This window comes from Megascapheus bottae, chromosome 1 (assembly GCF_031878675.1).
Source record: "Megascapheus bottae isolate mThoBot1 chromosome 1, mThoBot2.hap1, whole genome shotgun sequence".
Classification (NCBI taxonomy): domain Eukaryota; kingdom Metazoa; phylum Chordata; class Mammalia; order Rodentia; family Geomyidae; genus Megascapheus; species Megascapheus bottae.
In genome coordinates this window covers 103,640-118,730 of record NC_143509.1, presented here as the reverse complement: position 1 = coordinate 118,730, position 15,091 = coordinate 103,640, and the positions used below count along the sequence as shown (strand labels likewise).

At 64.2% G+C, this 15,091-nt stretch overlaps 1 protein-coding gene across 3 annotated transcripts; it reads right to left on the bottom strand.

Annotated features, from left to right (window-relative positions):
• Window positions 1–271: 271 nt before the first annotated feature.
• Window positions 272–14,552, bottom strand: Slc27a1 (solute carrier family 27 member 1). 3 transcript variants are annotated; one of them, XM_090334024.1, is made up of 13 exons: window positions 12,896–12,997; window positions 12,007–12,174; window positions 7,543–7,937; window positions 7,297–7,458; window positions 7,154–7,223; window positions 6,800–6,891; window positions 5,821–5,930; window positions 3,817–4,026; window positions 3,128–3,254; window positions 2,919–3,056; window positions 2,663–2,827; window positions 2,285–2,431; window positions 272–1,365 (listed from the first exon to the last, which is right to left on the bottom strand). In XM_090334024.1, the coding sequence occupies exons 2-13, from the start codon at window positions 12,171–12,173 to the stop codon at window positions 1,208–1,210; spliced, it is 1,941 nt and encodes a 646-aa protein (XP_090190150.1). In that variant the 5' UTR covers window position 12,174; window positions 12,896–12,997; the 3' UTR covers window positions 272–1,207. The 3 variants fall into 3 exon arrangements, with proteins under 3 accessions (XP_090190150.1, XP_090190144.1, XP_090190136.1); XM_090334018.1 differs by lacking the exons at window positions 272–1,365; window positions 2,285–2,431; window positions 12,896–12,997 and adding an exon at window positions 14,478–14,552 and having other exon boundaries at window positions 2,715–2,827; window positions 2,919–3,254; XM_090334010.1 differs by lacking the exons at window positions 272–1,365; window positions 2,285–2,431; window positions 12,896–12,997 and adding an exon at window positions 12,806–12,825 and having other exon boundaries at window positions 2,715–2,827; window positions 2,919–3,254.
• Between the last annotated feature and the right edge of the window lie 539 nt (window positions 14,553–15,091).

The following is a 15,091-nucleotide window of genomic DNA, read 5'->3' as shown; positions in this document are numbered from 1 at the left end:
AAGTCAGAGGTGGAGCTGTGGGGCCGGGAGTCTGGCCTAGTGGTAGAGGTGGTGCTGTGGCTCCAGTGGTAGAGCAAACAGGAGCTCAAAGTGGAGTGACAGCGCCCGTGTGCCCCCCCCCACTCCCTTGCACACACACAGAAACGAGCGCTGGACACTGCCCAGGTGTTGGGTGAGCGGCTGGGCGTGCTTCTGGAGGTGCCCGCTGCTGGAGGTCACTGGCTCCCTCCTATCTGGACAGAGGAGAAATGAACCACTAGCTCTCCGGGTGTCAGACGGCAGCATTTATTTCTGGAAACCACTGGGTCAGGAGGTCCCTACTGCAGTGCCTGGAGAGGCTGTGTCTGGGAATTGGCTGCTGGCCCCGCCATGTCCTCCCTGGTCACCTCCAGCCTATCTGGAGCAGTGCCTGACACCAGCCAGCAGAATCCACAAGACATATAGGCCCTTGTAGGGGAGGGGACTTTCCTGCTGTCACCAGCAGCTCAGGGTCTTGACCATTGACTAAAAGCTAACAGGGACATCCAGCACAGGGCTTCCGGGGGCTGACAGGATGTGGAAGACCACATAAGGCTGGTGGGGGCAGCTATGGTCTCCAGGGCCCCCCAGTCACATCACAGTCAGTTCTGGAAGCTTCCAGGACTTCTGAGGAGGAAGGTGGGTGGAAATACCCATCAGAGACAGTAAAGTGTGAAAGGTGAGGCCCGGTCTGGATGGAGGAAAGTATGGCTGTGTCTGGGGGCCCAGGCCAGAGGAGGTGGGGGGGGGCAATGGCCTGGAGGCCCAGGCCAGCAGAGGCCAGGGCAAGAGGGTCTGGAACTCTAGGCCTTTAGCCTCTACACAGCCAGACTCTGTCTCAAGAGAGGGAGAGGCAAAAGTGAGAAATGTATTTTTCCAGTTTTCCTGGAGGCGGTAGCCAGGGTCTCCGTGATGCCCACCAACCCCTGTTGTGCTGGGCAGGAGTCCAGGCCTGCTTACAGGTCACAGTGGCTCCAAGGTTGGCAGCCCGAGGCTGCACAGAAGCCATAAGGCACAGAAAGGTGGTGAGAACTGCTATGGTCTCCAAGGGGAAGACGGCATGTCCAAGTAGGATGGACTGAGGGCACCAAGGAGGACACAGACACAGGGATGTGGCAAGACATTGGAGTCCAGCAGTGTTGCTAGGTGGGCGGCTGGTCAGGTGGGTGTCGGGGCAGCAGTGGGGCTGTCACAGGGAGAAGGCACCGGAGCAGAGGCGGCTGTACACCCCCTCATCCAGTGGCAGGTAGTGGCCCTGCTTCAGGTCCAGGAAGAAGAGCTGGTCAGAAGTCTGGCGTGGGTCAAAGCCCTCCTGCTGCAGCCGTGTCTTCTGGATCTTGAAGGTACCTTGGTGGGAGAGGACAAGAGGAGCATGGACTGTGTATGGCTCCAGCCATTCCCAGCCCCACCGAGTAGGCAGCCTGCCACAACCCTCTGCCCCTGTCCAACAGGCCTCCCGGGCTGCCCTCCTGTGGCCTCCTCTGCTGAGCCTCCCCTACTCTCTCCACAGCGAGATGGTGTCTGCCCAGCTGGGCCACACTGTCCCCTTGTACACACAGCATGGCTGTGCCTCTCACACTGGACCTGAGGGCCGAGTGTGGCCCTCCACCTGTGCCCACCAATGAAGTTTTTTTTTTTTTTTTTGCCAGTCCTGGGCTTGAGCTCAGGGCCTGAGCACTGTCCTTGGACTTTCTCAAGGCTAGAGCTCTACCACTTGAGCCTCAGCACCACTTCTGACTTTTTTCTATGTATGTGGTACCAAGGAATCGAACCCGGGTCTTCATGCATGCTAGGCAAGCACTTTAACCACTAGGCCAAACTCCCAGCCCCACCAATGAAGTTTTATTGGCATACGTCCATGCCCGTTCATTTGTACCCTGTCCGTGACTGGGTAGGTTTGGCCTTCTATGGCAGAGACTCTGTGACTGATCAACCTGCTGGCATCTACTACTGTAACCTTGAAGAAAACATTTGCACTGTGTTTGGGAGAAAGAAACCCTAAGGTGTAAGTCTGTGCCAAAATGAAGGCTTTCTCTCCAACCGAGCCTGGTCTGTGCGGAGGGCCAGCAAGGCCTGGGTTCCATCCCACAGGCCACAGGAGTGGGGCAGATGCAGGCTTGGCCAGGAGGACTTGGGTGTGATGGGAGGACGACTCACAGGGTTGGATCGGATGTAAATAAACATCTCTGTCTCTAATGTGAGGTCCGGCCGGGCCCCTGCCCGCAGCCTCCCCTCCCCTCCTACTGCAGAGGCTGCTGGACGGTACCTGTGGTATCCACCTGGGGCAGCAAGCGCAAGAAGATGGGCCTGGCGTAGGGTGCCAGCACCTTCTGTAGCTCCTGGTACATGGCATCCGGGTTCAGCTGCCGGTGGGGGTCTGCGATGGCAGCCATGCCAGCTTTCCCCTCCACCCCTGCAGATGGAGGTGCTGAGAGTCTCCTTCCGTCCAGTTCCAGCCTCTACCTCCACTCCACTGCAACACCCTTGTACCCCTGGACCACGAAGTCCAGCCTTGTGCGCGTGAGCCAAGGCCACACCCGCTGTGCAGTTCTCCGGGCTTCGCCGGCCAGGGCATCTGGACTCAAAGACCCCTCCAGACAGGCTCCCCGGCCTCTGCATCTACAGTTGCCCCAACCCCACTTGCCTGGCACGGCCACCCCGTACACGGCCACATCTGTCTGCCCCAGCAGGCGGCTCAGCACGCCCTCCACTTCCGTAGTGGACACATTCTCCCCTCGCCAGCGAAAGGTGTCCCCGCTGCGGTCCCGAAAGTACATGTAGCCTAGGTCGTCCATCACCAGCACATCACCTGTGAGGGCCAGGGGTGAGGAGGGCCATGCGGTGGGCGTGGGGCAAGGGCGGGCGTGGAGGGGCTCCGGTGCAGGCCTGAGGCTGCCCACCTGAGAGGTAGGCGCTGTCGCCCTTGCGGAACACGCTGTGCGCGATCTTCTTGCCTGTGGCGCTCTCGCTGACATAGCCATCAAAGCGACGCAGCGGGTCCTGCTGGTTGATCTGGCCCACCAGGAGGCCAGGCTCCCCTGGGAAGGACCTGGGCTCAGGCGGAGGGAGGGCGGGCGGGGCCCTCCCTGGGGCAGGTGGCTCTGCTTACCAGGCTGGCATTGGATGCACAGGCCCTGGGCATCACGCAACGGTTCCATTGTCTCCTCGTTCACTTTCACCAGCCGGATGGGGTACACATGGGTCAGAATGCGGCTGTTGAAGCCGCAGGAGCCGACCTGGCAGGGGAACAAGGTGTGGGTGACTCTGTTCTCTTCTTACCCCCAGCAACCCCCCTCACTCCATGACCTTGGGTGACCTGCAAAAGGCAGTGCTGATTGTAGCCTGCCCTTGGGGCCGGGGCACTGGCCCTGAGCTTTTGCAATCAAAGCTGGAGCTCTACCGCTTTGAGCAACAGTGCCGTTTCTGGCATTCTGACAGTTAATTGGAGATAACACTCTCATAGACTTTTCTGCTCTGGCTGGCTTTTAGGTCTCAGCTTCCTGGTATCTAGGGTAACAGGAGTGGCTACCACGCCGGTTAAACAGCCAGCTCTTCCTGACAGCCACATATGGGCCTTTGCTGCCTCACTAAACCCAGCACAAGGATGTGAAGTCCTGGGCTGACCTGCTCAGCCAGTGGGCAGGGCCTGCCTCCCTCCTGGGTCGTGTGGAATGCTTGGGCAGGGCGGGCAGAGGGTGGGTCCTTGGCCTGGCACCCAGGTGGCAGCCTGAGCTCCTGCCTCAGCTGTGCTGTTGATCAGGCACCACCACGGGTTCTGGCAACCCCCTCCCCACACACCTTGCCATCCATATTGGCCATGCTGCAGTTGCACTCCGTGGCACCATAGAACTCGCCAATCTGCCGCACACCGAAGCGCTGTGCAAACTCCTCCCAGATGGCCGGGCGCAGCCCATTCCCCATGGCCAGGCGCACGTGGTGCCGCCGCTCAGCCTCGCGAACGGGCTGCTTCAGCAGGTAGCGGCAGATCTCACCAATGTACTGCACCACCTGTGTGGGAGACAGGTTGGGGCAGCCGTGGGCACAGTGGAAGGGAGAAGTTAGGGGAAGCAGGAGGGGCCAGAGCCTCATCCCCTGTTCAGGGAGCCAACCAGCACCCCAAGATCACAGCTTGGGACCCCTTAATCCAGACTGGGTGTGTGTCCAGAGGCTCAGGGCAGCCGCACAGCCCTCCCACCCGCTCTGCGGGGTGAGCCCTGGTCACACTCAACAACCCTCCCCCCATGCACACACACCATGCAGCCCACCTCTGTGTGACTGCTGTGCAGGGGGCAGGCAGAAGCACAGAGCCCTAGGTCCCCACAGAACCCTGCTTCAAGGCACCCTGCTGGGGCATCTGCCTCAGTTTCCACCCCTATGAGGCCTCCTGGGGTCTCTTCTGAGGTGACCTCAAGTTCTGGTCCTGGGGCAGGCTTCTCAGTAGTGACACTCTGTTCCCTAGGGTGGGCAAGAGGCCACTTCTGCTGGGTTCTAACCCCCAAGGTGAGGTCTGAAGACACACATTCTGGCTGCCTCCTCTCCCAAGTGCTGCACCAGTGACTCCCTGCTTTGGAGGATACTCCTTGGATGTACCTGTCGAGTTCTGTACTGGCTCAAGTGTCTCAGCTACCACCAGGCTCCTGGGGACCTGGCAGGCACGTGAATCTGGTGGGTATAGGGAATGCCAAGCCCAGGCCCCATAGCAGAGGTGAGGGATGAAGGACGCAGAGGGGACATGGTGGCCACTGCGCATGTGCAGGGGACATCCTATGTATACTCGGGTTATTCTGTTAGCTTCCTTGTTGCCGGGCTGGGGATGAAATCCAGGCAATCTCTCCATGGCTGGCCTACAGCCCCATCTCTGAGCTTTTGCTACAAGGTGACTATTTGCCAGGCACCAGTGGCTCATGCCACTGTAATCTAGCTACTTAAGTAGCTGGGTTCTCAGGAGCTGTGATTCAAAGCCAGCCGGGGCAGAAAAGTCGCTGAGGCTCTCCTAACTACCAGAAAAAGCCAGAGTGGTGCTGTGGCTCAAGGGGTACAAAGATAGCCTTGAGCAGAAAAACTCAGGGACAGCGCCTAGGCCCAGAGTTTAAACCCAGGCCCGGGACAGAAACACCCCCCAAAAGTCACTATTTTACATTTCAAACAGAGTCACAACTTTCCAGAAGTTCTTTGAAGCAACAGGCAAAACCTTGGGGAGGAGCCGGCAGCGCGGGAGAGGCCCCCGAGATCTAGGGCTTGGAAGAGCCCCTTTCCCTGCTGACAGCCCGGTGGGTGGACCGTGGAGGGTTCAAAGAGGGCAAAACAGGGAAAGCGGGGCCGAGGGGCGGGGCCGAGGGGCGGGGCCGAGAGCGGGGCGGGGCCTGACCCCCCCCCCACGGGAGGCCATTACCAAAGAACACAAAGAATGGCTGAGGGGACAGCGAGTGGGGAGGGTGGCATGGTGTGCGGGGCGAGGGGGCGGAGTGGATGAGGTGGCCAGTGCAGGGGGCGGGGCCAGCGCGGAGGGGCGGGGCCGTCATGGAGGGGCAGGGCCATCTGGGAGCGGGGTGGGCGTGGCCACCGCTGAGGGGCGGGGCCGTGTGGGGGAGTGTATGTGGGCGTGGCCGTCTGCGGGAGTGTTGTGGGCGTGGCCAGCGCGGAGGGTTGAGGCAGTCTGGGGAGGTGGGTGGGCGGGCGTGGCCACTACAGTGGGGCGGGGCCGTCTGGGGGGAGTGTTGTGGGCGTGACCAGCGTGGAGGGGTGGGGCAGTCTGGGGAGTGTGCTGGTAGGCGTGGCCAGTGCAGTGGGGCGGGGCCTGACCGTGCAGTTGTACTTGACGCAGTCCTCCCAGAAGCGGCTGGCAGAGAACTTCTTTCGCAGGACCACAGTCAGCCCGTAGATGATGCACTGCCCCACGCCCATGATGTTCCCTGCAGACAGCGGCTGGGTGAGGGCTGTCCCCTCCCCCATAGCGGAGGCTGGGTGAGGGGTGTCCCCCCCCCCCGTGGAGGAGGCTGGGTGAGGGGTGTCCCCTCCCCCATGGAGGAGGCTGGGTGAGGGGTGTCCCCCCCGGCGGAGGAGGCTGGGTGAGGGGTGTCCCCCCATGGCGGAGGCTGGGTGAGGGGTGTCCCCCCGTGGAGGAGGCTGGGTGAGGGCTGTCCCCCCCCCTGTGGAGGAGGCTGGGTGAGGGGTGTCCCCCCCGTGGAGGAGGCTGGGTGAGGGGTGTCCCCCCCGTGGAGGAGACTGGGTGAGGGGTGTCCCCCCCGTGGAGGAGGCTGGGTGAGGGGTGTCTCCTCCCGTGGAGGAGGCTGGGTGAGGGGTGTCCCCCCGTGGAGGAGGCTGGGTGAGGGGTGGTCCCCCGGCGGAGGAGGCTGGGTGAGGGGTGTCCCCCCCGGCGGAGGAGGCTGGGTGAGGGGTGTCCCCCCCCCCGTGGAGGAGGCTGGGTGAGGGGTGTCCCCCCCCCGTGGAGGAGGCTGGGTGAGGGGTGTCCCCCCCCCCCGTGGAGGAGGCTGGGTGAGGGGTGTCCCCCCCCCCGTGGAGGAGGCTGGGTGAGGGGTGTTCCCCCCCCCCCCGTGGAGGAGGCTGGGTGAGGGGTGGCCCCCACGTGGAGGAGGCTGGGTGAGGGGTGGCCCCCCACGTGGAGGAGGCTGGGTGAGGGGTGTCCCCCCTGTGGAGGAGGCTGGGTGAGGGGTGGCCCCCCCTGTGGAGGAGGCTGGGTGAGGGGTGTCCCCCCCCCCGTGGAGGAGGCTGGGTGAGGGGTGGCCCCCCTGTGGAGGAGGGGCTCGTCGCCCCCTGGTACCTGCGGAGTGGTACAGGGGCAGGCAATCGTAGAGCACGTCCGCCTCCCGCATGCTGTAGGAGTGGTGTCCGAAGGCCGCGATGCGGTAGTACCTGGGGGTCAGCGGGCGGGTGACGGAGGGGAGGACGGGATCTGGGCCCTGTCACGGGGGTGTGGAGACTGGGCTTGTGGACTAGGATGGCAGAGCCAGCTTTGAGGAGCTGGGGGCGGGGACCGAGGCCAGTTGTCAGGAGGGGTAATGGTAGAGGAAAGTTAGTGGCCCAGGGCCATGGGGGGAGCCCAGGAGGGGACACTGCACCTGCAGGGGTCCTGAGGTACTGGAGGAGCTGGGGCTGGCGGGGGCTGTGGTCTCACCTGCTGTGCACCACAATGGCGGCCTTGGGCAGCCCAGTGGTCCCTGACGTGTAGATGTAGAAGAGCCGACCTGCAGGAGAAGAGGGCATGGAGATGACCCAGCAGGGGTGGGGTGGGGCCGTGGGAGCCCTGCCTGCACTCACCATCCATACCCTGGCTGGGAGGCTGTGCCAGTGGGGTGGAGGCCACGTCCTTCAGCAGGGGGTCCAGAAGCTGAGTGTCTGGCAAGATGCTCTCGGGCCCCAAATCTCCGGAGCAAAACTTGAGGAGGCTCTTCCCAAGCTGCCCGCTCACCTCAGCCACAGCTGCAGACGCGGGAGTCAGGGCTAGGCTGGGCATGCCCCCTCCTGCCCAGGGCAGCCCCCTCCGTGCCCAGCTGGGAGCCTCACCTGCAGCCATTTCCCCGCCATAGATCAGGGCCTTGGCACCAGAGGTGCCCAGGCAGAAGGCCAGGGGCTCGCGCCGCAAGTTCACATTGAGCAACGCGGCCACTATGCCTGCTTTGGCCAGGCCCAGCCAGAGCCCCACAAACTCTGGCCGCCCCTCCAGGAAAAGGGCTACCACATCTCCAGGCAGGAAGCCCAGCTGGCAGAAGACATTGGCCACGGCATCTGAGTAGGCATCCAACTGTGCAAACGTCCAGCACACACCGCTGCCCGCGTCCACCAGGGCCAGACGCTCGGGCTGTCGCTGCACCACAGCCTGGAAAATGTGCGGGATGGTGTGGCCGGCTCGCCGGTGCCGCCGGAGCTCCAGGCGCACGCGGATCAGAACGGAGAGGCCACTGTTAGATGGGGCCAGTGTCACTGGTGGGTGTCTCCTGGTCTCTACATCCCCACTGTGATCCCCAGGGGAGCTGGGACCCAGTGAGACAGCATGCACCCTGTGGGGCCCACAGCCAGCCTGATTTTCCTGACCTTTCCCCAGCCTGGTGGCCCTGAATGAACCCATGCCCTAGCCTGTCCTGCTGCCTCCTCATGCCCCAGCTCCCGGCAGGGCAGGCACTCTCTTTCCCCGGGAGGGGTTCAGTGTGTGGGGACAGTAAACCAGTGCACAGGTCGGCAAGGTCAGGGGCTTGAACCGGAGTCTGCTCCCAGGCCCTCCCTGCCATACATCCCACCCTTGGGCTCAGTCCCCTGGGAACTCCTCAGGGATTGGCCTGGATGAGAAGACGTGCAGGTGGCATGGTCAGTGACAGGGGTGGAAGCTTGGCTGTGCTGGAGCTCAGCAAGCAGCACCTCACAGGGCCTAAGGGAGGTGAGCTGAAGCAGCAGGGGGTGAAACGGGGGTGGGTGGGTGGGTTGGTGTGGGCATAGCCTGTGCAGAGAGGCCTGGACGTGGGTACAGGAGGTAGGTTTGGGAACCAGAGTAGAGGCCAGGGTGACAGGGCCTCCAGTGAGCCAGACCAGAGGAGCAGAGAGCCACAGAGACAGATGCTATGGGCCGGGCGGGGTGTCAGAACTGAACAGCAAATTTGAAAAATGAAGGTTTGGAGTTCTTTTAGTGGGTGGTGGTATTCATTTCTCCATGGGATGAAACAAAAAGTACTTGGCAGACCGGGCCAGTGCTCACCACGGGCCTATGAGGGTGTCTCCCAGCTCAGGGGGCTATTCCTGGACCCCGCTGCACTGCCCCCACGTGGGACCCATGGGACCCTCCAACGCCATATGCAACTGACTCTGGGTGCAGTGGACAGGAACCTGAGTCTGCTACAGGGGAGCCCTGGAGAGACCACAGCAGAAGCCACCAAGGCCCTCCCCTGTGTACCTTGAGCCTACCACAAATACTTCCAGAGCCACGTCAGGGTCAGGCCTGGAGCCTGCAGACAGCGTGGCCCTGGATGCACGCTGGACAAAGTCAGGGCCACACAGGGGAGGGCAGTGGGATCCCTGTTGAGGTGAGTACTCAGTACGTTCACCTCACACAGGGTGCTACAAAGGGGTCCATGAGGGGTGAGGGGCACAGGCCAGTGAGGCAGAGCAAAGGCTCTGCCACCAACAGCCACAGGCAGCACTGAGGCAGTGAGCACCTGCTGCCTGCCTGACCTGCCCTCCGTGACAAGTGGGGGTTAGGGGGGCCCCTCCTCCACAGGAAGGCAGGTGCAGCTGCTTGACCAGGTGGGTGCCTGGGCACCCAGCCCAGCTCTGCCTGCTCCTCTCTCAAGGATGACCACACTACAGGCATGACAGCCCTGCCACCGGCCTGGGCGTCACTTGGCAGCAGCCCAGCCCCTGCCCCCGCTGGAGCACAAAGAGCCCAGTGTCTGGATGGACCTTCCCAGAACTCCTCTCCCCCACTCCTTTCAGCCCATGTCCCTCCACACTGGGGCAGGAAGAAGTCACCAGAAAGGACCCACGTGATCAGACTTAAACACAGCCAAGTTGGGGAGCAAGGGACTGACAGAGGCTCCCAGAGCCTCAGCGCCCATTGCCTAGACACAGCCTGTCCAGGTGTGGGGTCCCAGCAGGAAGAGAAGGGTGCAGGAGGGTCATGAGTTCTAGGTCAGCCTGACTGTACAACAAGACCCTGCCTTAAGTAAAGAAGTTAATGAACTTCAATAAATGCAGAAGGCTGCAGTGAAGAGGCTGATCTGCCCTCCTCTGCTGCTGGCTTTCACTCCCAGGTGCCCCCTTCCCACATCTGCAAGAACCAGGCCCCTATGTGGGTAGGGCTGTACAGGCTGCCAAAACCGGGCCACAGCACAACTAACTGGACGTGGATCTCCACGGATGGGGTGGGCTGGCTGCACAATTCAACCAGGGTCTCTGTGAGGGCGCTTCCCAGACAGGCTGCAGCCTCTCTGGGGGAGCACTCATGGGGCCCAGGGTAGCCCACACGGAGACTGGGGAGGATTCCCTGGGTCTGGGATGGCTCTGGGGAGCACTTCCAGAGCCTGGAGGGGCTCTAGGGGAGCACTCCTAGGGCCTGCAATGGCCCCAGGGGAGCACTCCAGGAGCCCTTCTAAACCCAGGCATGCTGGTACCTGCTCACGGAGGCCAGTCACCCCTCCAGGGAGGGTCACACAGGCCCAGGAGGACAAGGACAAGGATCTCAGCCTTCTTCAAGGTTATATATCCCCAGGCAATGTGTCATACCTGGTGTGGACCTAGCTCCCTCAGGGACTCGGATAACTGCACACACTTTTCCAGGGTCCCCAGGAGCGCCCCCCACCCCCTCCCACCCCCGCACAGACACAGGAAGTGCTTAGTGGAATCTGCTCCTGCAGATTGCTTGGAATCTAAGCCTGAGCCAGGCAGGGCCCTACCCTTGCCGGGGAAGGAGGACCAGAAGGCAAGAGGCTGGAGCACAAGACTGTTGTGCAGGGCAATCGTGGCTCCAGGCCAAGCTGGGGCCACCGGCCTGTCCCTGCAACTGGCCACCAGCATGACCTTGGGGCAATGACAATGACCAGGGTGATCCCTACTCGCCTTCAGAAGAGGACAAAGAGTACCCATGCCACACCTGTACACTGCGCAGTCAGGCACCTGGCCAGGCACAGTGGTCAGCGGCTAAGTCCCAGCCAACCTGCCAAGCAGCAAAGGGTGTGGGAGGGAGGAGCTCCTGACATGGCCACCTTGGCACACAGAAAATAAGAGCCCTAACCAGGCACGGTGGCTCTCAGCTGTTATCCTAGCTACTCAGGAGGCTGAGATCTGAGGATCGTGGTTCAAAGACAGCCCAGGTACTAAAAGTCCTTTAGACTCTTATCTCCAATTAATCACCAGAAAACTGGAAGTGGCACTGTGGCTCAAGGGGTAGGGTAGTAGGCTTAAGCTGAAGAGCTCAGGGACAGCGCCCGGCCCAGAGTTCAAGTCCCACAACCGACAGAAAGAAAGAAAGAAAGAAAGAAAGAAAGAAAGAAAGAAAGAAAGAAAGAAAGAGAAAAGAAAAAAAAAGAATACCAGCCAGCCCTCCAGGCAGAGCCAAATACATGAGCCAAGGCTGGGGGTTGGAACAGACTCAGCAGTTAGCAGCTGCTTGCAAGCAAGTGTGGCTGGAAGAAGGACAAGGGGGTGGGGAAAGAGGTTGCAGACATGGCTGTATACCATGCAGGCCACACTCAGAAATAGTTTCTTGACGTTTTAAAGGCCCCAAGAGACTGGGAAAGGTGTTGAGAATATTTGGGGAGGGACACAGGTATGGGCAGCAGGGATCTGTGAACATATCCAGGCAAACGCCAGGGCTTGAAATGCCTGCTGAGGACTGAGTAGAGGAGAGATGACCAGGGAGACTTTAGAAAAACAAAGGGCAGGGGTCATGCATGGAGAGGAGAGGTAACTCTTAGGTCAGAAGCAGCAGCCTTCCAGGTCTTTCCCAGTTCTACAACATCCTACTGCTCTGTGTGCCTCAGTTTCTCCACCTCCAGGCACAAATCACCCACTGGGTACCCGCCTACGCCCAAGTAGTGCTGGGACTTGCTCCCAACACCTGATTCCCCCAGAGACCCCGGCCTCCTAAGACCCCCAAACAAGTCCTGAGATATACAAGGAACTCCACAGACCCTGAGCAACTCCAGACTCTCAATGTCCTTAAGGGTCCTTAGGGGACAGACACCCTGAAAGTCCTTCACAGGGTAGGCAGGCAGCCCCTCACCTCCCACCTATAGGTGAACCCCAAGAGTCTGAGCAGCTCTCGGGACACAGTGCCCTCATTCGGGAAGAGGCGGCTTCCAGGGTTTCCAGAAGTCTGTAGTCAGTGCAACCGCACGGACACCCCAGGACCTCCGGCTCCCCAACAGGGCCTAGTTCCCTTCAACCTCCACCCAGAGAACCGCAGGCTGCCACCGCATCGCCTCTGCAGTTCTCGGCCCCAGACCCGGCCCCCCACTTCTGGGAGACCCCAGCCCCACTCACAAGAGATCCCGCCGCGCAGTCTTGCAGATGATGCGCAGGAAGCGCCAGCCGCCGCTGCCCACGTACACACTGAACGCCGCCGCCGCGCTCCAGGTCCACGGCAGCCCCAGCAGCCACAGCAGCGCCAGCGAGGCCACGGAGGCCGCGCCCGCACCCGGAGCCCGCATCCTGGGGAGGCGGAGAGCGGGGAGGCTGCGGCCTCCGGCTCCGCCCCCGGAGGAGCCCCGCCCCCGGCTCCCGACCGCGGACTCCTCCCCTCGGGCGAGCCCCGCCCCTCGAAGGCTCCGCCCCTCTAGGTCTCCGCCTCCAGGTCCCGACCCACTGGCCCCGCCCCCTAGTCCCGCCTGCCTGACGCGCAGGCTGCCACGCTGCCCCGCCCCTCGCCCCGCCCCGGGTCCATCCTCCTTCCGAGGCCCCGCCCCCAGACCTGGGCCGGCCCACCGAGGTGAGCCTCTGCTCCTTGTCAATCATGGTGACAAGGCCCGCCCCCTGGCAGCCCGGTCAAGGTCAGACTCCGCCCCACCCAGAACCTCGCGGCCAGATCCTAAGCAGAAGTTCCCCCACGGTTCAGCCCTGGGGGCCCGTGGGTGTTTTCCCGGTCACGCGTCCGTGACCTGCCCAGTCCCCGGGCTGCCCCCAGGCCTGTCCAGCTTCAGGTTTCCTTCTAGGGCCGTCTCAGTCCGCTTCTGTTCGTCTCAAGCCCCATCCCTGAGCGCCAACCTCAATCCCAGAGCCCCGCCCTGCCCTCAGGCCTCGGAGCCCAGGTTCCAATCCCCACACGCCAGCCGCGCCCTCAGACCTTCGCTCCACCACCGCCCCGGGAGGGGGCGGTGGCTCGGCCCATCTAGCGCCTAAGCTCCGCCCCGACCACCCCAGCCCCGCGTCCGACCTGTCAGATTCCTAGCCCCTCTTCCGCCGAGCCCAGACTGGCCGGCTTCGGGAGGCCATGACCATAGAGAGCGCTCCGAGACCAGAGAGCCGACGACCAACGAGACGCAGGGGGAGGCTAGAACGGCCGCCCCAGGCCAGCCCGTTTCCAAGGCAACCACGCCTGGCCACGCCCCTGCCGCGCGCGGGAGGCGTGTCCCTGGGCGGGGAGGGGCGCGCTGGGGAGGCGTGTCCCTGGGCGGGGCAGGGCGCGCGCGGGAGCCGTGTCCATGCATGGGGAGGGGCGCGTGGGGGGGCGTGTCCCTGGGCAGGGAGGGGCGCGCGGGGGAGCCGTGTCCATGCATGGGGAGGGGCGCGTGGGGGGGCGTGTCCCTGGGCGGGGCGGGGCGCGCGCGGGAGCCGTGTCCATGCATGGGGAGGGGCGCGTGGGGAGGCGTGTCCCTGGGCGGGGAGGGGCGCGCAGGGGAGCCATGTCCATGCATGGGGAGGGGCGCGTGGGGGGGCGTGTCCATACATGGGGAGGGGCGCGTGGGGGGGCGTGTCCCTGGGCGGGGCGGGGCGCGCGCGGGAGCCGTGTCCATGCGTGGGGAGGTGTGTCCCTGGGCGGGGAGGGGCGCGCGCGGGAGGCGTGTCCATGCGTGGGGAGGCGTGCCCATGCGTGGGGAGGCGTGTCCATGCGTGGGGAGGCGTGTCCCTGGGCGGGGAGGGGCGCGCGCGGGAGGCGTGTCCATGCGTGGGGAGGCGTGCCCATGCGTGGGGAGGCGTGTCCATGCGTGGGGAGGCGTGTCCATGCGTGGAGAGGCGTGTCTGTGGGCGGGGGCGCGTCACGGACGCCCGCGGAGGCGGGGGCCGGGCACGGCCGTAGACGGCTCCCCCAGCCCCGGGCGCTGGGTGGGCATTCCATCCGGTACTCAGGCCCCGCCAGAGCCGAATCGCACCCAGCTCGGTTTAAACGCCAGCCCTCCATTTTCTTTCCAGCTCACATTCCGGAACTGGGGCCCACGCAGGACCCAGCGAACCCGAACCCCGTGTCCTCCGAGCGTTCAGCCGGGCCCGGGGAGGACGAACGCACCGCCAGCCCCTGCTTCTCCGCGCAGACCCAGGGGGCCAACCGTTCCCGGCTGACCCCGGAGCCTCCCGGCCCCGGAGCCTCCCGCCCGCTCCCCGGCGGACCCCAGGCCCCAGCTCCTCCCCCGGCCGACCCCGGGCCCCCCTCCCGCTCCCCGGCGGACCCCAGGCCCCAGCCCCTCCCCCGGCGGACCCCAGGCCCCAGACCCACCCCCCCCCCCGGCCGACCCCGGAGCCTCCGGCCCCGGAGCTTCCCGCCCGCTCCCCGGCGGACCCCAGGCCCCAGCTCCTCCCCCGGCCGACCCCGGGCCCCCCTCCCGCTCCCCGGCGGACCCCAGGCCCCAGCCCCTCCCCCGGCCGACCCCGGGCCCCCCTCCCGCTCCCCGGCGGACCCCAGGCCCCAGCCCCTCCCCCGGCCGACCCCGGGCCCCCTCCCGCTCCCCGCGGACCCCAGGCCCCAGCCGCCCGCCTACCCCGGGCTCCCCGGCCGACCCGGACCCCGGGCCCCAGCAGACCCCCTCCTTGCCGCTCCCTCGAGGACTCCAACTCCGTCCGGGACTGCTCGGGGCGGGCGGGGACTGGAGTGGAGCCGGCGGTGGTGCCTTAGGGGGCTTCGCCGGCCGCTGCCTCGGGCTCTGGGCTTTGCGCCCGGCTCGGGTCCCCCCTTCCCGCCCCCCTCCCGCCCCACCCCTCCTCTCTGCAACTTGTTTTGTGCCTGGCTTGGCTGGTGCTGTCTTTGGGAGGAGGCCAGCGCCGCCCTGGGATGGGATGGGCGCTGCTGCCCCCACGCTGCTCCCCGCTGCGCCCCTGGGTGAGGGCCTGGTGGGCGACGATCCGGAGCTCGGTCGACGACCCGATGCGGCCCCCGCCCCCTCCTCAGGCCGCGGGGCTCTCCGGAGCGGCCCGGGCGGGCCTGGGCGGCCGCTCCCTGCCTTCATCTGGGGGTCATCTGGGCATCTTCCCCCGCTTGCCTTTGCCCTAATTCCCTATTCTCTCTCTACATCCCAGCCTCCTCTCCTTCTCTTTCTCTTTCTTTCTTCCTCTCCTTTCCCCCAAATGGAGCCACCCTGCCCTGACCCCTCACACACACCAGGACAATGTCTTTCCTCTTCCTCCCCCGACGCAGGGC

Excerpts from the sequence above, each read along its gene's own strand:
- Slc27a1 (XM_090334024.1), bottom strand. The coding sequence starts at position 12,173 with ATGCGGGCTCCGGGTGCGGGCGCGGCCTCCGTGGCCTCGCTGGCGCTG. Across the intron at positions 7,224-7,296 it reads TCCCAGCCAGGGTATGGATG|GTCGGCTCTTCTACATCTAC; the intron begins GTGAGTGCAGGC and ends CTTCTCCTGCAG. Across the intron at positions 1,366-2,284 it reads GCCCCAGGTGGATACCACAG|GTACCTTCAAGATCCAGAAG; the intron begins GTACCGTCCAGC and ends TCTCCCACCAAG.